The sequence below is a fragment of the Haliotis cracherodii genome, unplaced genomic scaffold (assembly GCF_022045235.1).
Source record: "Haliotis cracherodii isolate W230 unplaced genomic scaffold, xgHalCrac1.p SCAF_11, whole genome shotgun sequence".
Classification (NCBI taxonomy): domain Eukaryota; kingdom Metazoa; phylum Mollusca; class Gastropoda; order Lepetellida; family Haliotidae; genus Haliotis; species Haliotis cracherodii.
Genome location: NW_027266266.1, coordinates 7181844 through 7208086, shown reverse-complemented (window position 1 = coordinate 7208086; position 26243 = coordinate 7181844). Strand labels below are relative to the sequence as shown.

Here is a 26243-nt window from a genome sequence, read left to right as displayed (position 1 = left end):
GGGGATTTCCGTGTCGTGCACCCTGTAGCGCGACAGGATGTTCGTGCGCCAGTGCAGGTGGTCACGTGACCGCCTCGGGTTGTGATGGTTGATTACGGGTGTGATCTTCACAACATTGTCTGTCAAGAGCGTTCGAACATCTGATAAATGCATCCTAACACGGCCCCCGCTCGCCCCCGGGCAATTTGGCTAAGCACTGGGTTAAGACGATTTGTGTCCTTTCAGGGTTACGTGTTGTGACGTAATCACATTATGTGTACACGTCATCGCTTTTCTTGACAAATCTCTCTCGTATATTTGCTACAAGGGTTTTTATCGGCCTAACTAATTATATAGAGGCTCTTAAGTCACCAAGATAGACTCGCTAGTTGCCATTGTGGAGCCTACTATAAATGTAGGGGCAATCTGTCGTTTCACAATTGCTGTGTGTGTGTGCGCTCAGATACCATGTAATGTAACAAAAATGTTATGAAAAGCAGTGTTTTTTAAAGAATAAAGGTGAAAAACAATTTACTTACTGCCCCTATAAATAAATAATATAAAAATACAATTAAAACCTGAAAAACTCCCTCTCCCACCTTTTCCCATCCAACCTAACGTTTTGAGGAAACATATATTTGAAATTGGAATTTGTATTTTTATGATTTATTTGTTCACACAGCTACAAGTCAGTATTAACGTATGGGAGTTACGATCGTCTTAGCGCTACGGTCGCTTCGTGGAATGGGGCCCTGACTTATTTGGCCCAAAATTCGTAAACCGAAAATGCCCAGAAATCTGGCTTAAATCCGGGCATTTATGAATACGAAGATTTCCCTCAGAAAAGTACTGTTCGGTTTACGGGTGTCAATTTAGTTTCCTTGTATCACTTATATACTGAACAAAACAAGTTAGGGATAATGAATATTTTGGGGATATTTGTTTGTACTGAAAACTGATCAAAATAATTCATGATCCCAAACATTTTTTGTTAAGTATACAACAATGTGTTGTTCACTTCGTGGCTCCTGGTCAAGCGTTGAAAACACGCAGGAGGAACCAGTCCAATCTTAATACGGTCGCTCAGTTTGGTCCTTGATATTTGCTTCAGCCGTTTCATTTAAGGCAATATTTGGTTGGCGTACAGAATATTGTTCAACGATGACCCCTTTGCACGGACAATGAATCTATAATCCACATACGTGATAGCTTGTGGGTAGTTTGTATTTTCACATGGACAATGTCCAAACAATAAATCTTAGAATGTTTTTCCTTAATAATAACAAACATAGAGTTTGCCAGCTTTTAATCGAAATACCTTTAACAAACAGTCAGTAATAGCATATACTCGGCCGTTGAGAGGGAATGTGTTTTCAGAGGGTGTCTCATGATCGGGGTATGTTGACATTCCACAGTGTTTTCCTTCTTCACCCTCATTGTATTGTATTTTAGTGGATCAAATAGCCCGAATTCCTTGTGTGAAGTGGTCAGTATCGCACACCCCGACCAATCCCAGATGGCCAATAGTGCGCGATCAGCCCCTCACTTCGTTTTTTTTCTCCATGCCGACTAATTCCAGTCATAGGACGCTTATAAATAATCGGCTTTCACGTTGTGACGATATGACGACTCGAACCCAGCGTGACGAACCAACGTATTAACTAGTTTGTTTGTTGTTTAACGCCGAAATCAGAAATAGTCCACTCTATGAAGGCGAACTGTAAATACTCGAGTCTGGACATGACAATCCAGTGATTGACATCGTGAGCACCGACCTACCCAATTGGGATACGATGACATGCATCAACCAAGTCAGCGAGCCTGACCACCCGATCCCGTTAGTTGCCTCTTACGACAAGCAGTCGCCTCGAACGGCAAGCATGGATTGCTGAATTCTACCCCGCATCTACACGGTCCCTTAGCTAGTGGACTAAGTTTACTAATATTCCGACCCGTGAAGATCCGGGGTAGAATAGGTCTTCAGCAACTCATGCTTGCCGAAAAAGGCGACTATGCTTGTCGTAAGAGGCGACTAACGGAACCGGGTGGTCAGCGAGCGAGTTGGGTTTAACGCCGCTTTTAACATTATTCCAGTTATATCGCGGCGTGTCAGCTTAATGTTGGAGGAAACCCCGAAGGGATGCAGGTCTCAGACGTTTACCATTTAGGTGAAACCCACGAGCACGGGTATGATGCTGACAAACCTAGAAACAAAATGGGGGCGAACCGGGATCCGAACTCACAATCATAGGTTTCTGCGTGCCCAAGGGACGCAACTCTGCACAGCGAATCGCGGTGCCTAAGACGACAGCAACACAACACTTGCTTGATAATGGTGTTAGAACCTACACCGAAACGTCGCTCCTAATTGTAATAAAGCAGTTGTTCATCCATATATTTTATCCTTACTTACTGCAATTTAACACAAACTGCACCAAAACCGCATTGTTCAAGAACTGAATTCGACTTGACATACAATTTGAAAGCACCGCAAAATAGAAAATGATTAATTCATTATTTAACAATATATATAATATATACAGCTATATCGTATTCCTGAAATATATGAACTCGCATATGCAGAAGACTCATATTTAATCAAACAGTGTGAATGCTTGTGAAATGAAATGCGGCCATTGTTGAGACCAACCGAAACATGACGGCACAAACTGCATGCAGTAACCACTTATCGGCCTTCCTGCATGGGTGAGACTGTACTATTACAGGTATTGTGGAGATTGGTAAGCTCACAAAAAAACCAATTGTCCCCACGCCGAGATCCACCATTCAGAACACACCGCGCGCCAGGACGATGCGTGTGGCAGACAACCTCGGGCGTTTGGTCGTATAGATTGAAGCAGTTGTATCTCGACTTCACTGTTGCCCACACCTGAGAGAGCCAACGCTGTGTTTAGGGGTCCCCTCAGGCTGAAACAGGCGCTTACACCTGTAGAAGAATAGATTTGACATCGTGATCGCACGCTGGAGACAATTAGTTGAGTTCAAAAGGACACATTGTGTTGTCATTCTGACCGGACGAACGAGGTATACGGACCGAGCAGAGCCGCTTTCATTGCATTACAGGTAGGTTAGGAATTGTTTGTAATTTCTTGTGATTTTAAGTTGTAGATCCGTTTTATAGTTTTTTGATAAGTCTAAGATTTGATCTTTTTGGAGGATATGTCTTCGGGAGCATACACAACGCCATTATTTCCGCGACAATGGCAACGATCTCCCGAAGCGGTGCAGAAATTCTGACGAGAGCTATCACTCGATGCGACAATATGCAGATTCAAACAGACTTATGCTCTTAAACAAGCGGTATTCTACCTTCGTCACGTAGTTTTATTATCCATATGTGTAATATTATCCAAACTGTATCATTCTGCGAGAAATCAGGCATAAAGATAACATGCTCTGACTTCATTCAACAGATCGATTTACTACGTTCACAAATAATTCTTAAAACTTAATATGAATTAATACCCTTTATAGTGCATTGCAGTACACGTTCTATTAGGAACCCAGATACTATGTACGCAGAGAATATACCAGTTGTTACATTGTTATTTTTACCCATGCGACTACGTGTAGTTGAAGTGTTAATGATAATAATACCATGTACAGACAAGTAAGATCATGTGATAAATGCATTTGACTTATTTAGTATATTTTTTCAAAGGTGGGTATTGACGTTAGAAGCTGACAATAGAAGTCATGGCTGGTTACTCATTTAGCAGAATATACCAAGGGATTACATAATAGTAGACTACCTAAAGTCCAGAAATAAAAAAAAAAATCATTTAAAACTATATACACAAAATACAAAATAGAATCCAAATGGACCCCTGAACAATAGAACAATAGAAATAGAAATATGTCTGTGGTAGTGGTTACGTTTATGAGTCTGTATAGTACACCAATGACAGACAGACAGACAGACCGATATTTTATGTTTTTGATGTCGGGGAGTCTGAGCACTAATTGTTGAGCACATCTTTTGTTCTCTATAAACACAGTAACGGTTCATTTCCCTTGTCCCTTGATAACCTGTGGTCACACTGAACTCTAATCGAAATAAATAGATACCATTATGCAATACCTCTGCAATATCCAGTATAGGAGGATCCCGGTAACTAAACGACCGTAGTCTAACAAAACTACCGGGATACCAACATACCAGGATACGAAATGACACGGAACGAGAAGTAACGAACACGGATCGTACACAATTAACGAGATAGCTCTGACGATTCCTATACGTTCAAACCGATTGTCTTTAGTTATCAAACAGGAAAAAAAAATATATGAAGACGTTTGTAAACTTAAAATGTGAGGACGGGAGTTTTCTTTCACATCTTGTTTTGTCCTCATGAGGTGAGACGATGAAGACAATGATAAGACAATCTATACATTTTTTTCTCTCGTGCAAGTTGAAACGCGACATCACAAGGTTTACGCTGTGCTGATGCAATTCATCATAAATTATGGTTATAAATTATTTAATTTTAAACCAGCCTTACCAGGACGTTTGATATTATTTATCCCCCCCCCCCCCCCCCCCCCACACACACACACACACTCCCTTCTCTCAGGTCATCGCGCACCCTCTCTCTGACCTATTGCCATACAGTGAGATAGTGACTTCCCGAATTTACGAGTGATGGAGATAGTTTGGTTGGTTGGGGAGAGATAATCCGACTGTGTACGAGTTTTCCCTCACAACCCCTCGTCAGACTCAAGTAGGTTTATCTGCTGGGATATATCGAGACCAAAGGAACGAGGAGAGGGGGGATACCGGATAATTAATGACCCCCTCCTCCCCAGTGACGAATGCTTGTGTTGATGTGCTGAGGGAATGGAAGTGTCACCTCACCCTGGTCACCTTCTCCCCCCCTTTCTCCGACCTTGACCCCATGACCACGCCCCCCCCCCCCCCCCCCCCCCCGATATACACCTGGGCCAGACGTCTTTTGTGGTGTCTAGGACAGTGTCTTTTGTAGTGTCTTGGACAGTGTCTTTTGTAGTGTCTTGTACAGTGTCATTTGTAGTGGCTTGGGCAGTGTCTTTTGTAGTGACTTGGATAGTGTCTTTTGTAGTGTATTGGACAGTGCCTTTTGTAGTGTCTTGTACAGTGTCTTTTGTAGTGTCTTGGGTGGTGTCTTTTGTAGTGTCTTGTACAGTGTATTTTGTAGTGTCTTGGACAGTGTCATTTGTAGTGTCTTGGATAGTGTATTTTGTAGTGTCTTGGAAGTGTCTTTTGTAGTTTCTTGGACAGTGTCTTTTGTCGTGTCTTGGACAGTGTCTTTTGTCGTGTCTTGGACAATGTATTTTGTAGTGTTTGGGAAGTGTCATTTGTAGTGTCTTGTACAGTGTCTTTTGTAGTGACTTGGACAGTGTCTTTTGTAGTTTCTTGGACTGTGCCTTTTGTAGTGTCTTGGACAGGTCATTTGTAGTGTCTTGGATAGTGTATTTTGTAGTGTCTTGGAAGTGTCTTTTGTAGTTTCTTGGACAGTGTCTTTTGTCGTGTCTTGGACAGTGTCCTTCGTAGTGTCTTGGACAATGTATTTTGTAGTCTCTTGGACAGATTCTTGAGCAATGTCGTGTACAGATTAACGAGCAACGTCTTGCACGTATTTTCTAGCACTGCCTTTTGCAGTGTCTGATGAGTGAATGGGTCTTATGGTTGAATGGATATGCTTGACGCCGCTTTTGGCAAATATCACTGCAGGGGAAAATGTACTGCACGTGTTGTAATCAGTTGGGGAAGGAAACCCGGGCCTTCGGCGTGACGAGCGAACACTTTAACCGCAACACTACCCCACTGCCCCGTGGCTTAAGCTGTATTGGGGAGAGTAAGGAGAAGTGTTCTGGGGAGAGATAGACAGTGTCTTTCATACCCCTTCCCATCGTTCAATTTAGGTTTTATTTCAAATGAATACCTAATCGATATGTCGAGCAATATTTCAAAACAGACAGTGACGTTTCTACATTCCACGACCACCAGTAAGTGACGGAAGAGGGGACATTGAACATAAAACGTTATTGGATACCGCAATACCGTTCCTAGTCAATAGATATGCATGTATTGTATTGGGTTGGTGAAATAAATTCGTCAGCTGTTGTAGATTGAGATTCAGACCAGGCAACACCTGTGCGTTCTGCCAGACAACGCATGACCCATGTACTATGATACTAGGGATGTATTGATGTAGTGCTAGTTTACTGTTAAGCCTGCACATGTCGCCTGCACCGCGCATAATGTAGGTCAGATTAGCCAATAATATACTCCGCTATTCATAAATCTATCAAATCGGAATATGGGACCTACAAACACCCTAGTAATAGCTTCACGTCGTATTCCAACGATGTTTTTAGTTGCATTTTGTTTGTTTGTTGTTTAACGCTGCAATATTCCAGCTATATGACGGCGGTCTGAAAAGTGTCGAATCTGGACCAGACAATCCAGTGACTGACATCATGTGGATCGGTGATTAGATCAAACAGTGAATTTTGTTGTTCAGACTCGCGTTGAACAAGAAGAACACAATGCAACTATACACATTCACTATACAGTAAACTACGTTTATAACGAACACGCTTATAACGAACTGGTCTTTTGGTCCAGGCAATTTGCTGTACATATGCTGTATGTATGCCTATAACGAACTACGATTATGACAAACTAAAATTATTGGTCCCTTTGAGTTCGCTATAACCGTAGTTTGTTGTATTTCTTATAGGTCGTTAGTCCGGGCACAATCGGTTTAAATCGATCGGATTATCAAATTTCCAGATTACCGATTTATTGTTGCAGAACAATGTTACTTATGTTTATGACAACGTTATTAACAGTAATCGTCCGTAATAGTGGGGGTGGGGGGGGGTGGGGGGTGGGGTGTGTGGGGTGTGTGGGGGTGTGTGGGGGGTGGGGGTGTCCTGATTAACGGGGTCCCGACTGAAGGCATTTCACAGTAAACAGAAATACGTCAGAAGCTTTGATAAGTGATCTTGATCCAACTTCTACAAATATAGTATTTGCACAAGGAGAAACTACTGTCAGATAGTTCGCGTAAGAGTGCATACTTTGGATACCTGAGTACCTGGGTACTACTACTGATAATTCTATTATGATAGACCCATCGCCACTACAGCTTCCTTTTGAGCCAATTCGAATGAAACGACGCTAAAAATAGCCATCCAATCAAATAACTCTCACAAGCGAGAGAAAGTATTAGGATAAGTTAGTGACAGGGGAGCTGGAGATACTGACGTCACTTCCGCAAAACTAACATGGCGAATGAATCCAGGGTGTTTATCATCATAGAAAGGGCAGATGACAAATCGAGGATGAGATTAGGACTATTTCGTGTAAAGATCAACATGCATTTTTAAGCAAATGAATCGGAAACAGATGTTTTGGTGTCACCTTAAAACTTCCTCAACAGGACTTAAAGTGGCTTTCATTAAAAAAGTTATAGGGGCGGTCTCAAAATAGTTATAGGGACAGTCTCAAAATAGTTATGGGGACAGACTCAAGCATATATCTTTATTTATCCGAAAGTACGAAAAATGAACGTGGGCGAAAACTTGTATATTCTAGTTTGTATGAAGACGCTTTGTTTGGTTGTAATCGTATTTGTTGAAATTCCGTCGGTTGACGCATATCTCGAACGCGTTCATGTGTATACGGTGGGAAGCCCGACGCACGTTACTGGTGTATTAAATGCTACTTAATATGTAAACACTGCAGTTTGTGTTTGCAGGGTACTTCAGCAAGCCCTCGTTAGATAAGATTGCTGCCACTTTTAGATAAAATATAACAGACATTTGGTACCTGTATCTGGCTTTTGTCTGCACAGACCATCTCGCTGTACGAGCACGATGTACAGTTATTTATTTGTATAACAGGCCATCTGTACTTGAATGCAATCAGCAGTGGTATAGTGCTGATGTTAGGTATGATGGCAGCTTTGCATGGCATGTCATTTCTGAATTAAATAACACAGGTTGAGTGAGTATCGTTTTATGCCGCTTCTAGCAATATGCCAACCGTTACACAGCTGAGGACATCAGAGTGGGTCTGTTCACAATGTGTCAATTTTTTAATCGAACCCATGGTTGTAGGTGTGACGAGCAAGCACTTTAACATGATGACTAGCGAGGTTTTGCTGTATCACACTCACAATAACACACACGCACTTAAAAAAGCCCCCCCCCAAAAAAAAAACAACAACAAAAAAACAAACAAACAAAAAAGCAAAAACAATTGATAAAAAAAAAATTTGATAAAAAAAAAATATAAAAAAAATGAAATAAATAAATTAATCCTGTGTATAATCATAAACGTTTCTGATAAAAGCAATCCATTGTACGATGAAAAGGTGAGCGTATCCTGCCCCGCGGGTGGCACCCGTCTAAACACATGCCAAGGCAAGTCAATTGTTACAACAAACAAAACCTGTTATGTGGAAATACTACAATATTTTACTTGAGTATCATAACGGCCTATGTGCAATATAATACAGACACATACCTCGACCTTGACTCGTAAGAAAGGCACACCGATATGCATCAACATGTATGTCGATAAGCTTTAAACATACTCAAACATACTGCACTCTTATTGATAGGGCAGGGAGAAAATATCAATACAGATAACAGCTGTAATATTCATGTACAATCTTGTCACAACACGTGAAGGGAGGTATCAGGTAAGTCCGTATCATGCCATGTGGCATTAATGCCCCCGTGCGTCTCACGGAGGTTACGTAATCGAGAGTCACTAACAACTTAGTAATACTCTATTCAGACCTTTGCTTTGTCTCGTTACGTGTGAGGATTTAGGGGATGTCAAATAATGAATAATTAAGTTCCAAGTCATGATGATAACTGAGAGGTTTTATACATCGTGACAATCAAATAATTAGGTTATATTATATGCTGGCGTTGTCCTAAACAGCTATTAACATACAGTTGTTCATGAGTGGTGGGGGGCACGGTTGGCCCAGTCGTCTAAGGCGCCGCGATTCGCTGTGCAGAGTTGCGTCCCTTGGGCACGCCAGAAACCTATGATTGTGGGTTCGAATCCCGGTTCGCTCCGATTATGTTTCTAGGTTTGTCAGCTACATACCCGTGCTCGTGGGTTTCACCGAAGTGGTAAACGTCTGAGACCTGCATCACTTCGGGCTTTCCTCCCACATTAAGCTGACACGCCGTGATATAACTGGAATAAGGTTAAAAGCGGCGTTACGCCCAACTCACTCACTCATGAGTGGTGTCAGAATCGATGTTTGGATACAATAAGATCGGGTTTACAAATGAAATGGATTATCACCAGGTTCGAATTTCACGATGGGAAAGAAGGTCTTTAAATTGAAGAATCTCTCAACAGTAAAACTATAGTAAATTAATAATGGCACTCTTTGCGCAATCTAGATGTCTTAAAAACAACAACAGTTGATGAGAAGTATAAGTGAATAGTACTTTGGCGCCCGTCTAGATTTGAATGAATTTTATAAACTCCGATTTGAACATATTCCAGCAGTATCACCGCGGGGGATTTACACATTATACCCATGTTGGGAATCGAACTCGGGCATTCAGCGGGACGGGCTAACGCTTTGACAGTAGGCTACCTCACCTCCGATTCTTCGGTTTTAAATAATTATCAACCATTTTGTTATAAATCATAGCCATGCTCCTTTGCAAATCAGTCAGGTTGACTGTTTGTTTTAATAAAATATTAACCCTTCTTATTCTCTAAGGGTATTCCACACTATTGTAATCGAAAATTGTTTTAAAAAAGAAAATGACTTATTCTACAACAATACACCAAACTGGGTCATTGGACGGGATGTTCCGTCTCTATAGATAGCGCACTGTAAAGGAGAGAATAGGTCGTTCAGGACAATCGTTAACATCTGCACAAATCAATACCAAGAGAACAAAATCGATGTTGATCAATAGAGATAAACCTCCTACACCTTGTTGGTGAAGTCGGCAAAGGATTTTGAGTGCAAACAATTAAGTTAAGTACAGTTAACCACTGAAGCATAGCGGGAGAGTTTATTCCAGTTATATCACGGCGTGTCAGCTTAATGTGGGAGGGAAGCCCGAAGTGATGCAGGTCTTTGACGTTAACCACTTTGGTGAAACCCACGAGCACGGGTATGGTGCTGACTAACCTAGAAACATGATCAGGGCGAGCCGTCATTGGAACCTAGGATCATAGGTTCCTGGCGTGCCTAAGGGACGCAACTCTGTACAGTTAATTGCCTCGCCTATGGCAACTGGCCCCCCGTGCCCCCTGAAGCATAGCAAACTGGATACTATGACCCAGGACGGTAGGGTAGGGGAGGAAAGTAACTAAAGCGTTGAACCGGTTCGATTCCCCAAAGTTTGATGTCTACACCCATTGACCTTGTATAATTATCAAGACGTTCATGTTTACATGTGTAATGTCACGGTTATAGAATAAGAACATATGTACTTGTCGCGGGGTCATGCTTGACATCGACCAGTTCACTTCACACTCCAGTGATGAATCACCGAATTATCGTATACGATGTTACATGTACCGTCTGGGTGGGTAGGTTGTCGCTGCTACAGTCATGTTCCCACACACTGCACATACTCCGTACCATAAACATATAATTACCGTGGCATTTAGGACTCTAAAAGCCTACCCAATTCGTTTAAGTAGTTATGAGCGACAAAACCCTTGCCGTGGTCATAATTTATAACGTCAATGACAGAGAATAACCAGTCTCGATTATCTGCCGGAACAGATCCACTGGGAGCAAACGACAAAAGAGTGATGAAAATTATGGGTGGACCACAGACAGTGATGACACCAGGTGTTCACAGAAAGGGTAACCATGAGATGCTCTTCCAGTAGCACCCGCCACTGACTTCGCCCCAAAAATATGTTTTTGCTCTGAAGCGCCGCCCTCAGCTAAATGCACAGTCCATTTTACGATTCCGACTATATTACAAGCATGTGTTAATGAACTAATGAACACACCAGGTGATCATGATATCAGATGTTAGGAAGGTTTATTAACGACACAGTTTTAAAAAAAATAAAGTCATCAAAAGCATCACCAAATTTGCATTATTTAATTCCAAAGTATTTATATCAACGCACATCAGAATACATTTATACTGTCAATACAAAGTAATGATATCCATTCAAAAGTTTTTTTTGATGATTGAATCAATAAATGAAACTAATTAGCTTTAACGATGACGTCACTGGCTACTAGCCAGAGTCCCGCATCCCAGGGGCTCATTAGTTAGGTTAACCAAAGTATGACGTCAATCAGTTAGCATGAGCTAACATTGGCCAGCCAAGGTTAACTTGTTATACCTTGGTCCACACAGGTTCATCTGGGTCGTCTACCGTTTTGAAGTAGAACGCAAGCTCTAACTTTTACACAAAATGTCTGTCGCTCGTGGGAGTAATTTGATTGGAAGGCTAATTTTAGCCTCGTACTATTCGAATCGGTTCAAACAGGTATAAGGAGGGAAATGGATCAGAGAATCTTCATAAAAGAATGTAGAGTTAGTAAACGAGATAATCAAGGATGGCGTTGACTGTTGTTAATGTTATGTAATACACCCATGTTTGACGGAGGCTAACAATGACACAAACAAGAAATGGTTATTCGATGGTGATGTATTTGATACGGGTATCATAGTAAGGATGTAGTATTTCGGCGACTGTTTACAGTCTGGTAGCGTTTTGAGAGCGTCTGTAATATTTTGGCCAAATCAAATTTTCAAGGTTATATTTTTTAGCCCGTCAGTTTATACTGTGTCGAACAAAAACAGTCATTTCTAAGTCGAATCGATATCATGAACGCGTACGTTACCATAGGTACATAGTGACGTCTGGAAAATTCGAAATGACCACTTCAAAACATAGTTCAACCTTGACCTTGCCCACGTAACATACGGGCGGTGCTTGGCACAAGGCTGCGCTATTATTTTGGTTACGGATTCATGCACCTATAGCCGAGGCTGTGATTATGTCTTTGTGAACACTTCCAAACGATATAAACAATTGATTCTAATCCACTACAACCGCCCGACTCCAGCCTCTTATTCCCGAATATATCCGATTATATCCTAACTCCATCTTGATTCATGTCTCTGGCCATCCATGCAAAACTGATCGCCGAGTTCTTTGAAACATAAACCGGTTATACAACCATTCTATTTCAGAAAGCTCTTTCGTTCTAAGGAAACATCAACTGTTTTGTTTGAGAAGTGGTCTTACGGGTTACCTTGCTTTCACGCCAGGGCATATATTAATCAGAAGGTTCCATTAAGGTGGACACGTTTTTCCAGATGTCACTTCTGAAGCTAATGATAACAGTAATTGTGGCTACCCTGTTCTGTTAACGTACGTTTGTTTAAGAATAATTGTGTGTGGACGTCTTGGCACCTGTGCCATGTACGCTCACTCCTGTCAACAAGCGTTAATTAACCGACCGTGCACTGGGTCGCTCTGCAAAACCAGTCGTATTGAGTATCGATCGAGATCGATACCAAGGCTGTGTCTGTCACGAAGAGCAGGATATATGTCATGATCCCCTTTGCGTCCCCGTGAGAAGAAAATATAAGGCTTAAACCCTATGTTGCTGATAAGAGAATAGACTTAAAGGCATATTCACACCCATTCCATGGGGATTTCGAGCAAGAATGGGTTAATGCTAGAATAGGTTCACGAACACCTAGGCCCACTTGCACAAAGCGATCTTAGCACTAAGATGACCGTAACTCCCATACTTTAGCACAGGCTTACAATAGTCTTAGCGCTAAGATCGCTTTGTGCAAGTGGGCCCTGGCGTCATCCCCGATATTTTGTGATTCTATCGTAGAATTTTCACCGCTGTTTTGCCCATTAAGACAAATGGATTTCTGCGGATAATCGAGACTGGTTAGTCTCTTGCGTTGACGGTATATGTATTTAAATACTTGCCAGGACTGTTGAAAAATGCGAATCCGATGGTTACAATGTCCGCTTGACTGATTGTCATCAGGCCATTGAATCAACAATTGGTATTTGCGCAGAATCGATTATTTAAGGCTGTTGTGATATAGTTTCTGTATATATTGCGGTGTAAAATTACATGCAACCATTCACTTGTTTATTCACGTGCTCGTTATTACAAGTGAAGAATAGTTATTTGGAGAACCGAGAACTTTAAGGGTTAATAATTGGACGGTGTTACAGTGTGTTATGTCATAGTGTTATGATAGAACGTTATCATACGATCAGTTTGCGATTGCTTGCTAAATGTATCAAAAGTATTAGAATTGGCTTTTGGGGTTAACCGATTTTGACGCGAGATGACATATTGCTACATAGCTCCGTGTCGAGGTGTGTGAAAGTTATCGATCCTGGATGACATAAAATGCCCCTCTAGTGATCTATTGGCACAAAGTAGATAATTAATTACCTATGTATATTTGTAGTCTCGCCGATAAAACCAATAAAAGATAAGCATATACACACGTCCATGGGGGCCAATCTTATCTGGTCCTTACAACCGTAGCATACGTCTTTCTGGGTGTCAGAACAACCAGTTATGCAGTTCTCCATTCAAGCTGGCTATGTAAGGGCAATAATCTTGACGCGACATTAACCCAATTTTATCTCACCTCCCTTCCAAATTGGATACTGCATAGTCCACATTATTGCTTGTTATACTAGAAAAAAAATGCCAAGAACCACACAATTTCTTTCATATCACTATACAGTAAAGTACGGTTTTAACGAACTCAAAGGGACTACTAATTTTAGTTCGTTATAACCGTAGTTCGTTATAAGCATATATATACAGCATAACTACAGCAAATAGTCGGGACCAAAAAAGTAAGTTCGTTATATCCGTAAGTTCGTTATAAGCGTGTTCGTTATAACCGAAGTTTATTGTAGTTAATCTGTCATGCCATGACAGATTAATGACAGTAATATGAAAGAATCGGGTGGTCCTTAACATTTTTGAGAAGCATATTCTTTGAAAATTGTTTTATGAAACTGAAATTCATGGCTAGCATTCTCAAATCTCACATTTTCAAAACTTAATTGCGTTTTGTAAACTATAATTCATTGTCTGTTTTATAATCAGATGTCAAAAATAACACTTGTAAATTAATATGTCGATGTATTGAATAGTACTAATGAAACGAAGAACGGACATATTGATATTATGTAGTACTGTGAGTGTGGTCAGTATTATTTTACGCCGCAAAATATATATTCTCGTTATAACATGGCGATATGTAAACGCTTTGGGCGGAAAACCAGTGGCGGATAGCATGAACACCACACCATCAATCAGCAGACCACACTGTTTTACGACAAGCATAGTCCACTGACCTGAAATACCCTTTGGGTTAATTACAAGTACTATGGAATCATTGTCCACGAATCATGGTTTTGTCTACAAACAAATAAAACCTCCCGGGATGAAGACTTTGAATATCAGTACGCTGTGTCCCACACTGGGACGTACTGGGACATTACTATACACGCTAGTCAGGACGGCCCGTCAATGGCTTCACCCATGCATCGCGTGTCCTTACACCTATATAGGTCTGGTTTATTGAAAACTACAAAAGCCGTGCTTATCTGCCTTGGAACATTTGCTATACGTTGTACAATATCCCCGAGAGAATACGCTTGGTCATCGAGGGTCTGAAATTATGTCGTTTAGAAAATATGAATGAGCATGGTTGAAAGATATGCATGTATTAATAATAAGAAGTTAATGAAGCACCGGGGATATTCATTGATGGTTTCCAAAACTGAATGCTTACGTCCCCCATGCGTGTCCCCCGTCCGCCCAGAGTGAGTGGGCGATGAATGGATCACACTGGAATATGCCTGTTATGATAATTATGATGATATTAATTATTAGCGTCACGGTGCTGTGGTGACCAGTGAGGATATTAGTCCATTCATACGTCCAGTCACGTACGCCCACTGTGCTCAGATCTTTTTTAGTACTTATTTTAAGAAAAAGGTTGATAATAAACCCCTCCTAAAACATTACTTTATTATTTATAACGTAAATTGATATTACAAATGGGATGGGCTCACCAGTCCCGTCAGTGTGTATGAGATTTTCATGGCGGTGGGGTAGCCTTGTGGTTAAAGTGTCCGTTCGCCCCTGCAAACATTTGGGTTCGATTTCTACATGTGTAGAATGTGTGACGCCCACTCTTGGTGTACTGACCGGAATTGTTTTGGAATATACTAAAAAATACTATGAAGGACAATAATCAATTATTTTTATATGACAATAATATTTATAATATAATGCTAAAGAGGGAGCTGAACTTTTGAGAATTCGGTAATAAATAGAAAACGATGATGATGATGATGATGATGATGATGATGATGATGATGATGAGGACATTGAACTTAATGAGATCAAAGCAAACAACATTCGACGGTCAACCTAAGATGTTTAAGTTGCAAAATGACGTACATTTATTGCCACAGCATTTATTTCACAACCGCAAACATTCTTCTCTAATTTTAGTACAAAGAGTACCGGAACGCAATTTTCCTTTGTAGGAGACCCGTGTGAGAATGCGAACACGTGACTTCAGTAGGTGGCGATGTTGACTTAAGGTTTAATATTGTTCGACCATAGTTCGTACATTGTGAGCGCTTCGAAAATCTAACCTGGTGTTATTCACTGTCAAGACGTTTCAAGTTTCTTGAATGTGAAAATTGAAACGTGCCATTGAATTCTATAAATATCTCTATCTCCGAACACGTGTCTTTCAATCAGCATTAGCTTCACCTGCAAACTTAGGGCACACATTTCATTCACTGATGTGGAATAGTAATTTTTTAAATGTTCTGTTATCGATCTCTCTGACATCTGTTTCCGTCAACTCTCGGTGCTTGAGGACAATGACTAATTAACACTAAGGGGCGATTAGTGTGAAGTGTTGACACGTGACAGTTTCAAAACAGCTGACTCGGCTACTTCATTCGTGACCAACTCGTGTTATTCCGGGACAAGCCGAATAGCGACTCGTGCCCCTCTCATTTTTGCGACCGGGTTCGGTCTTAGCGCAAACGGGCATACCTAAAACAATTGTCAACTCGTTGCGTAATGGTTCACATTTATTTCCCCATATATTATATATATTTCAGATGCAATTTAAAGCACATCGGGACATGCGGAAATATACAGTATGATTTAACACATTTAACTGTGTCTTGGGTATATTTTTAGATGCAAGACATGTAAAATCAATAATTATTTCTGAGGGATTCTTTGACGAAGAACTTGAAATCATACGCGCATTCTGATTGGTTTGTCGTATTTTCGCACATACATCGATAGGGGGACGAGTCTTCTTACAGGTTACGGAAAGGGGCGGAAAGGGGCGAGTGGTGACGAATGTCAGCTACTTATGTTCAGCTTCTTGTTTCGCGTCTGTAGATCAAAATGTGACACGATGTTCTTTGAAATATTTAAGATATAAACAACATTCTATGCAAACTTCCGCGTTCGTGGCGTCCTCGCCCCTTTAACAAACTGTCACCGCGTTTAGTTCTTCACCTGGCTTTTCATACTTTTCTTTAAGGGTGTTAAAATAATATATTCATGATAACTACGAGTGTTGTTTGTTCAGCCAGGTTTCCAAGGCTGTGGGCTACCTGCTGGTATCTCAGTCAACAGCCTGCTGGTAGCGATCCATTCACCTTTGAAGATAAATATTTGATATGCCAGTCTATTGTGAATATGCAAATACATGCTATGGTGGCCTACTGCGATTGTGCCCGCGTATGTATATATATGTGTATATAGCTATATCGCCTGTAGACGTCGAGGGACCATGCCATCCTGTTTGTTTATACATTTACCTTATTATTGACAAAAGCTAACTTGGTCAGTCATTTCTTGTCAGTTTTACGGATGTCTTATAAACAATGTATAAAGAAGTACTTTGTTCGAATTTACAATCCTCATTACATAATGTTTATTGCGACTCGCACAGGCAGATCCCGCGGGGTGTGGTTGTGGGGTGTGGGGTGTGGGGTGTCGGGTGTCGGGTTTTGGATGTTGGGTGTGGGTTGTGGGGTGTGGATGTGGGGTGTGGGGTGTGGGGTGTGGGGTGGGGTGTGGGTGTGGGGTGTGGGGTGTGGGGTGTGGGTTTGGGTGTGGGTGTGGGTTGTGGGTGTGGGGTGTGGATGTGGGTGTGGGGTGTGGGATGGGGTGTGGGTGTGGGGTGTGGGTGTGGGGTGTGGGGTGTGGATGTGGGGTGTGGGGTGGGGTGTGGGTGTGGGGTGTGGATGTTGGGTGTGGGGTGGGGTGGGGTGTGGGTGTGGGGTGTGGGGTGTGGGTGTGGGTGTGGGTGTGGGTGTGGGTGTGGGATGGGAGCGCTCCAGGAGGTCCGCCCCCTCCTTTTGAAAACAAAATGTTGTATGTTGTAGACAATTCCCCCCACCCCCCGAGAAAGGATTTTGATATTTTGGTATTTTGGACCCCTCCCTCCCTTGACTCGTACGGGGTAAATAAATCAGTTAGCCATCTGGGCTAAGTTAATGAACAGACGTTTCCAAATATAATATTATATAATTGTTCGATAACCAGTTGTATGTATATGTATATGTCAACTCCAACCAATCATAGTCATATTATCCTCATGTAACCTGGAATTTGGCCTTAATTATTAAAACCTTAAATATAAGTAATATGTATTAGTTTGTTGAGTAATAATTCAGCTGGCTCTATCGCTTCTATGTTACGTAAAACTCCCATATTGATGTCATTAGCAAAGATAATGTCACGAACAAATATAAATATTTGAATATGATGAAGTCAAAGATAGTTTAAACATATTTTTATTTCATAAATGAAATCATGATTGATAAACAAGCAAAACATAAGGGAAGAGAATTTATGGATGTCAACTTCTTTATTCTTAGGAACACAACGTTGCAGAGTTATGCTCACTCCTTCATCATCTGATAAAGTAGTAAGCATATACTCCGAAACGTTGTGTTCCTCATAATAAAGAAGTTGACATCCATAAATTTTCTTCCTTGTGTGTACCACTTCTAAATGCCTTTCAAAGACTTTAGCAAAACATTGCTTAAATAAATACCGCTCCAGGAAAAACAAATTTCAGTTGGTGAATTGATATAAACACGTGCGTGTTAAATACAAATGTACAATAAGTAGTATACATACAGTCTGTTACCGTAAGCTGGAACTAATGGTGACCGAGCTAAAGGAATACAGTGTCACAGTTTCAATATATAATCCACATTTGATATATATTATTATAAGTACAAGTCGAATCTTTTGCTTTTAACAACAAAACTGTGGACTGATTTGAGAATTCTATGTTGAGTCACTAAATGTAGAGCTGTCGATTACATCTGTTTTAGGTTATATCCTTTAGTGCCAAAAATCATATTCTTTCCACGATTTGCATAGTATCTGCATGTAAAAAGAAACTACTTGAAAGATTTACCTGCCTTGAACCTTGATAACGTTCCCGTTATATGTACAATTCTTATTACTACTTATTACGCGTTCGAACCGGATTAACCATCAACACTTCACTTTTATGAATACAACCGGTAAAACTTCATATGGCGAACATTGTCTATCCATATTGTTGTCTATTCAGGCTTGGAAATATTTCAAAACGTTACGAAATTCCCCTTTTACAAAATATTCCATTTACAAAATGCCCCTATTCATTACTTTATCCAGCGATGATGAATAAAACTGTTAACATCTTTCGATGAAGTCCCCGATTGTCACGTGACTTGATCGGTAACATATTAACTCTCTTCGCCCATTTAGTTTTCTGAGAGAAGCCATGTCGATCCCTTTTAACATTTCTGAGAAATGCAAGTGAGATGTTCTGAGAATTCAATATCGGGTACTCAACTATTTGTATATCTTTTCAACAGGTGGGAGCGTCTAGGGACAGGCAGATTGCGACATCGTGAGGCTACCTGGCCCGGGTTTGTTACCGACACCTAACCTGACAGTGAAAGGGAACATTCCTCCCTGCGCTACAGAACAGGGGGAGCGTCTCAATGAACCTGGCAGAGCGTGGCTGAAAAGAACAAGCTTAGCAACTGGGCAGACAGATCCGCCCGCCGCAGCTGAACGGCTGACTATTGAAGTCCTCTACAGTCTTTGAACAGGCACAGAGGTAGCTGGGAGCCCTCGCTTGGCTAGGTCGGCAGTATATCTTCAGTGTTGTTAACGCTCGAGTGACGGTTGGCAACTCGCCCCGCCAGGTTGGATGAGAGGAGGTAGTTGACTACCGAAGGCCGCAGCGAAAGGCCGGACTAGTTACAGTGTGAACTTTGATTGTGCTGATTGGATTTAATCATGTCATTATTCTCAGGAAACAGGACAAAAGACTTGTTGTCTAAAAAGGCCAACTTCTATGTTGAGTTTCTGGGGTGGATGGAGACGAATGGTCTCCGGGGTGAAAGGTACACGGAGCCGGTGGTGAAAGTACTGCGCCAGAGACAACAAAATGTGGAAAGACCTCCCAAACTGACCATCCAGGTCAGTAAGAAGGAGGTCAAGATCAGTCAGGATGTGGAGGAGAAGAAGAAGAGGAGTATTAAGAAGATAAAGTTCCCGACTATTCCTTCCCGGGACGTGACGTTCGCTGTTCAGTCAATCCAACCGGACGGCCGGCCAGATGACACAGTGGCGATCATCTACCTCGGGTACATGCCGCGGACACAGCGTTACGTCCATGCCCACGTGTACAGATTCGACGAAGCTGCAACGGCTGCAACCTTTGTGGATATGATTAACCAAATCACGGACGTGAACGCCGTGAGGATCAGACAGGTTGAGAAGGACTTAGCCGAGAAAGGGCAGATTGAGGACCCACGCCGTCAAATGGTAGGTTTGAACAACTCTGATGGGATGAGCGACCCTCAACATTCTGTTGAGTCCCCAGCTGACTCCGCCGCCAGTAACAGCTCCTTTAGCGACGACTCTCCCCATTTCGGTAGCGATGAAATTGACCCTGACCTTCAGAGCTTGTCAGACGTGCAACATTTTGATTCTGTGACGGATGAACTTCAATTCAGGTTAAAAATCGGGGATGCTCCGCTCTTGCTTCCGCCTAAAGACTATGATACCGTGCACAGACAGCATGGGAATTTGGCTGGGACGAAGGAACGACGGTGTTTGAATATGGATATTATTGGTGGTCGGGAGCGCAACGGGTCAGGTGAGAGTGGAATAGACTTGAACTCACCCACTAGTGACACTGGTAGCAAGCTACCTGAATATACAGATGGATTTGATAAAAATATGCCTGTTAACCCTATTGCTCCTGAATTAAGACAAGAGTTCACCTACCCCTTTCCATCGCCAACCAGTCCCCTTAACAACAGAAGGAGTGTCAGCTCAAGAGACCTGGATAGCCCTAGGAGTTCTCGTGAGTTCAACGGCTACGGCCCTAACAGTCCTTCTCTCCGTCGCAATGACGTCTTTCAACGTCAACACAGTACCGAGAACTACAGCGACATGGGAAGCCCTGGACTGCGACGACATGAGGGGTTGAAGAAGTCGTCAAGCTACAACCACTACGCGTCCGAGAGCAACGTTCATGGTCGGCTTAACCCTTCCCACAACGGCGACAGCGGACCCAACAGTCCCCGCATGGTCGCGCACGGTCGTCAGACGTCCCAGTCGTCCATGTACAGCAGCAACAGCTACAAGAGCGACGGCTCCAGAGGGAGCCGAGGGAGCAACGAACGAGAGGAGGTGATGTACCCGTCAGTCGAGGACACCCCCCCAGCTGATTATGACAGAACCATGGGCCCAGAAATGAGGAGGAAGGTTTTAGCCGCTAATTCAGAATACATGACACGGGAGGAATTGACTAAAAGTTATCCTCAGACGGAGTTGAGACGGGAGCTCGGGAGCTCCGTGTCAGCAGGGGGACCAAGGGATCTAAGGAGATCCCAGAATATGGGGAATGACGTTCAATATATGGATGTATACAACCCCAGAGTAAAGAGGGGGAATTCCATGTACAGGTGAAGTGTAGAAAGCTACTAATGTATTTCTAACGAACACGTACACGTATAGGTCTCACCGTTTATTAACCCTGACCTAAGAATAAATCTCGTGTGTGACTATTGTGTGGAGCGTGTACACAATGATGACGAAACTGTACAGTTGTGTACGAACAAGTTACATTCTCAGGATATAAGGCAGTGTGGGAAGTGTTCTGTAAATAATTGAAGTGCAGCTTGTAAAATCACTTACAAAGACGTATTTATATATTCACAGAACATAATGTGTATATAGTTACATATTCTGCTAAAATCAAAACATCCTACACAGGGAATTCCATATTATATAAAAGTGACTTGAGAAACGTTTGAAAAGAATGTGTGTGATTGGGTAACGTATTCGCGCGGACGTCAGAGAAGACAATGTGTAGAAATGAACACAGCAGCGGTTCACCTGGACCATTTGTAGGACATTGTTCGGCCCCATGAAGGCGTCATGAGCCATGAGGCGTCATGCACAGGACCAGGAGGGTTAAGAAACCCACCAGTGAAGGGGTTAATCAACTTGAAGACGCCATTCTCAACCAAGCTGAACAGACCAGACTGTTTATGTAATGTGTTTTGTCCGTACTGCAATTTGACTTCTTTATGGCGATAGCACGGGACTTAGTTGGACAGGCTGAGATTTAGCCTCGAGTTGAAACCTCCCCTAATCTCAGATCAAACTAATCTAACAAGTGAATCATTCCCGGCTCCCTGTACTCAAAAGGGATAATCGTCATATTAAATCACGAGATTTGGAAGCCGTCAGCGTGTAAAATCACGAGGCGTGCAAACACCCGGCAAACAGATGCGTCGAGGCAGAGTTGCCTTAAGTACAGACTATAACTAGAAGGTCCCGTGAAGGACTTGGAAGGATTGAATGGTTCATTAGCAACCTGGGACAGTGTCTGACTCTGAACTCAAATTTATTTATTACTCAACGAGATCGTTGACGTGCCGTTGAGAAATGGCAATTATTATTTATGTGTGTTAAAGACTATACCTATGTACATATATACAGACTGATTACATATACACGTATACCGTCTTTCAGTAACGCGTTGCACTGTATAATACTCTGAACAACCTAGATCGTCTAACTATGTATAGTCTCATAAATCGAAAAGGAATGCTTTAACTATTATGAAGTGAAACAATACATTGTGAAAAGCTATTTACATTTAAAGGTAACTTTAGTGTTACCTGTTAATCCTATCAACTTTGTTGGCCGTTTTAGCTCAGATTTTATAAGGTACATCAAGTGATATGAACAAAACAATTAACGATTACACGGTGACAGCTATTGTCCCAATCTCGATCGGGTAGCCAGCCTAGTGGTTAAAGCGTTCGCTCGTCACGCCGAGGACCCGGGTTCGATTCCCGACATGGGTACAACGTGAAGCCCATTTCTGGTCTGCCCGCCGTGATATTGCTGGAATATTGCTAAAAGCGGCGTAAAACCATACTCACACAACTTTTGACATCTAGAACACGGCACCAACAGTCCTTCTAGAAGGTTAGTTTTATAAATGTCTGTTTGGTTTATCGATCTTTCTATTATTGATTATTTGTTAGATATTTGAAACAGTCCAGAGGCATTGCAATATGCGAGTTTTGCATTAGCAAACTAACCTGTTACACTGTGACATTGTATAAACATCATTGATCACAGTCTGTCGTTGTGTCGTTATTGACTATTATACACGCAAAGCTATCATGTCGTGCATATAATCATTGATTAATCGTTATTTATGTTATGCAACACGAGGAACACAATGGCACAATCTTCTAGATTGGGTTATAAATGATTCGGTTTTGGACGATTCCTGGAAACTCAATACTCATGGTATTTATATAATGGAAGTTTCGGATGAGGAACTACTGTTTTGGAGAATCTGAGTGTCAGCGCTAGAGAATAACCAGTCTCGATTATCTGCCGAAAGAGATCCCATTGGGCGTAAAAGGCGAGAGAGTGGTGACATAATAAAGGATAACTTAAAATCAATAATGACACCAGGTGTTAAGGTAAAACATGACAGCCATAGAGCGTCCAGATGACCGACATTGATAAGAAGTTGGAGTTGCTTCCCTTAGTTGTGCCAGGATCCACCGAGTATGATTCGAACAGTTGATTGGCCTTGATAGGCCCTTGGCTTGGTAGCTTGTGGTCTGGAATATCCTTATGTCATAATTTAGTCATAGATTTACGTCAGTTCGGACTTTCCTCTCACATTTAGCTGATAGCTGCAATGCAGGTTATTAAGGACAAACCCTTTCTATATTAGCGACGATATATTTCCGACGATATGTTGACGAATCCCTATTAAATGGTGACGTTTGTAAATGATAAATCAAGAGTGTTGCTACCAAGACAGGCAGTGTGAAACTACTTCTAATACGTCAATGGTAATTTGGAATTATTTGAAACTCGTTTCAGCTTTTAGCATTTAAGAAGCAACTGCTGTGTATCACGTTCCACCGATCTACACAAATTAACCATTTGTAGGCAAATGAGCGGTTAACTTTGAAACAGTTGTGTGAATAGGCAATTCACCTTCACCTCTCTCCATTGTGTGTTGACGAACACGACCATTACTGTGTGTAATGCAGATATGCCTGTGTGAACGTGACGTCACGTACCCGCTACTGATATGTAGACGAGAGGAAGAAGAGGAAATTAGGAGAAACACTGGAGAAGAAGTTGTATCTAAGGCTTCCGAGGCACTTGAATACAATCTTCTTTACTCATTAATGACACAATCGGTCTCCTTGACATTGAAGAGCAACCCTCGTTCTTTATTACTAGGCTAGGGGTCAATTGAAAAATATTTCCCTTATATTACGGCGTGTCAGGTGATTGAGGATGTATTGCGGTCAAACTCAGGATATTGATCAATGCGCATGTAGCAGACCTACTCTCTTCTTGATAAGAGTTTTTTATTGTATTAAGTGAGTTTTTTTAACGCCGCTTTAAACAGTATTTCTGGATTATGACGTGTCAGCATGATGTAGAGGGAAAACCCGAAATGATGCAGGTCTTTGACATTTACCACTTTAATGAAACCCACGAGCACGGTATGGTGCTGACAAACCTAGAAACATAATCAGAGGCAACCTTGATTCGAACCCATGATCATAGGTTTCTGGCTCGACTAAGGGACGCAACTCTGCACAGCGAATTTGAGCGCCAATGACAACTGGACCACCTATGCCTCTCTATTTTGTTAACAACACACTCATTATATAATCTTTTCTCATTCGATTTCGTTTGTTTGTTGTTTAACGCCACACTCACCAATATTCGAGCTGTATGACGGCGGTCTGTAAATAATCGAGTCTGGACCAGACAACAGTGATTGACATCACGAGCATCAATTTCCCCAATTGGGATACGATGACATGCATCAACCAAGTCCATGAGACTGACCCCCGATCCCGTTAGTCGCCACTTACGACAAGCATAGTCGCTTTGTACGGCAAGCATGGGTTTCTGAAGACCTATTCTACCCCGGATCTTCACGGGTCTTTTCTCATTCGAGTCGCATCCGGGTACTCCTGTACCAGATTACGTGAGACTTCACGAGATTCCAAGAGATTCTTACAGACATACGTCCTGGCATCCTCATATAATAAATACTACATATATTAAACTGTACATATATATATCTGAGTTGGAGTTTTCCGATCAGGTCACCTGACCTCTCCGTACCTACTCAATATACAGAAACATAATATATATCCCCTCCTAAATACCTCTACCTCGGGGGGTGTTATGACACAGCAGGCTGTCTGTAGTGTTCTCCCTACTCTCACCAGTAAATCCGTCCCTTGTGGGGTGGGTCACGTTTATCACAGACCACACGTAGGGGGAGAAAGGCGAAATTTGACAATTTGTATACTCAACTTACTAATGTTGAGAGCGAGTTGGGTTGGACGCCGTATTGAAATATTTACTTACACAAAGGATTGTCAACTTCACGCAGGAAAGTGACGAAGATCGTGGACTTTTATCATATGGGATTCGAAACAGCGAACTGTGGATCCTGTCTACTAGGGGAGACAACTCACCCATATTGATGAAGGGTATGAGCTGGGTGGCATGTTGATTTGTGTTTGCAGATTTGTAGCAATGATTAAGAGAGGTATCCGCATTGCCTGTTTTGTTCAAATATACATGTATACTGACGTACTTTAAATGTCATGTCGTTGGCGAATGATGTCAGGAACAAAGTAATGGACACAAAGCACAACTGATACTAAGCTGTAGGTATGGGTGACGAAGAAAGGTGATACAAGACACCAGGCATCTGCTACATGAGATTAGTTTCACGGGGGATCCTGCACGTCACCGTGGCTGATGTAAAATATGATCCTTTAGAGGGGGAAAGGGGTTGGGGGATGAGGAGGTGTGGTTGTGCTTACATTATGAGGTGTAAGTGTGTGTGTGTGTGTGTGTTGGTGTGTGCGTGCGTGTGCGTGTGGGCGTGTGTGCGTGTGTGTGTGTGTGTGTGGGGGGGGGGGGGGGGGGGGGTGGGGGGGTGTGTGTGCGTGCGGGTGTGTGTATCATGGTGTGGTGGTCATGTGTGTATGGTGTGTGTAAAGGTGGGAGTCTTTGGTTGTGTGTGTTGTGTGTGTAATAGTAGGATGATCATGTGTGTGATTGTGTGTGTGTGTGTGTGTGTGTGTGTGTGTTTTGTGTGATGGTGTGATGATGTGTATGTTTTGTGTGATGGTGTGTGTGTATGTTTCGTGTGATGGTGTGATGATGTGTATGTTTTGTGTGATGGTGTGTGTATGTGTGTATATGATTATGTGTATGTTTTGTGTGATGGTGTGTGTGTTTTGTGTGATGGTGTGTGCGATGATGTGTATGAGTTGTGTGATGGTGTATATGTGTGTGATGATGTGTATCTTTTGTGTGATAGTGTGTGTTTATGTGTATGATGATATATATGTTTTGTGTGACGGTGTGTGTATGTGTGTGTGATGATGTGTATGTTTCGTGTGATGGTGCGTGTGTGTATGTGTGTGAACATGTGTGTCTTTTGTGATGATGAGTGTATTTGTATGTGTGTGTGTTTGTGTGTGTGTGTGTGTGTGTGTGTTTGTGTGTGTGTGTGTGTGATGCTATGCTATGTTATGGTGTGTGTATTGTGTGTGGCGATGG

At 42.0% G+C, this 26243-nt stretch overlaps 1 protein-coding gene across 1 annotated transcript; it reads left to right on the top strand.

Annotated features, from left to right (window-relative positions):
• Positions 1-2814: 2814 nt before the first annotated feature.
• Positions 2815-22747, top strand: LOC139456164 (uncharacterized). The gene is made up of 2 exons (XM_071237718.1): positions 2815-3063; positions 18947-22747. The coding sequence occupies exon 2, from the start codon at positions 19377-19379 to the stop codon at positions 21057-21059; it is 1683 nt and encodes a 560-aa protein (XP_071093819.1). The 5' UTR covers positions 2815-3063; positions 18947-19376; the 3' UTR covers positions 21060-22747.
• Positions 22748-26243: the final 3496 nt, after the last annotated feature.

Coding starts and splice junctions, on each gene's coding strand:
- LOC139456164 (XM_071237718.1), top strand. CDS start 19,377: ATGTCATTATTCTCAGGAAACAGGACAAAAGACTTGTTGTCTAAAAAG.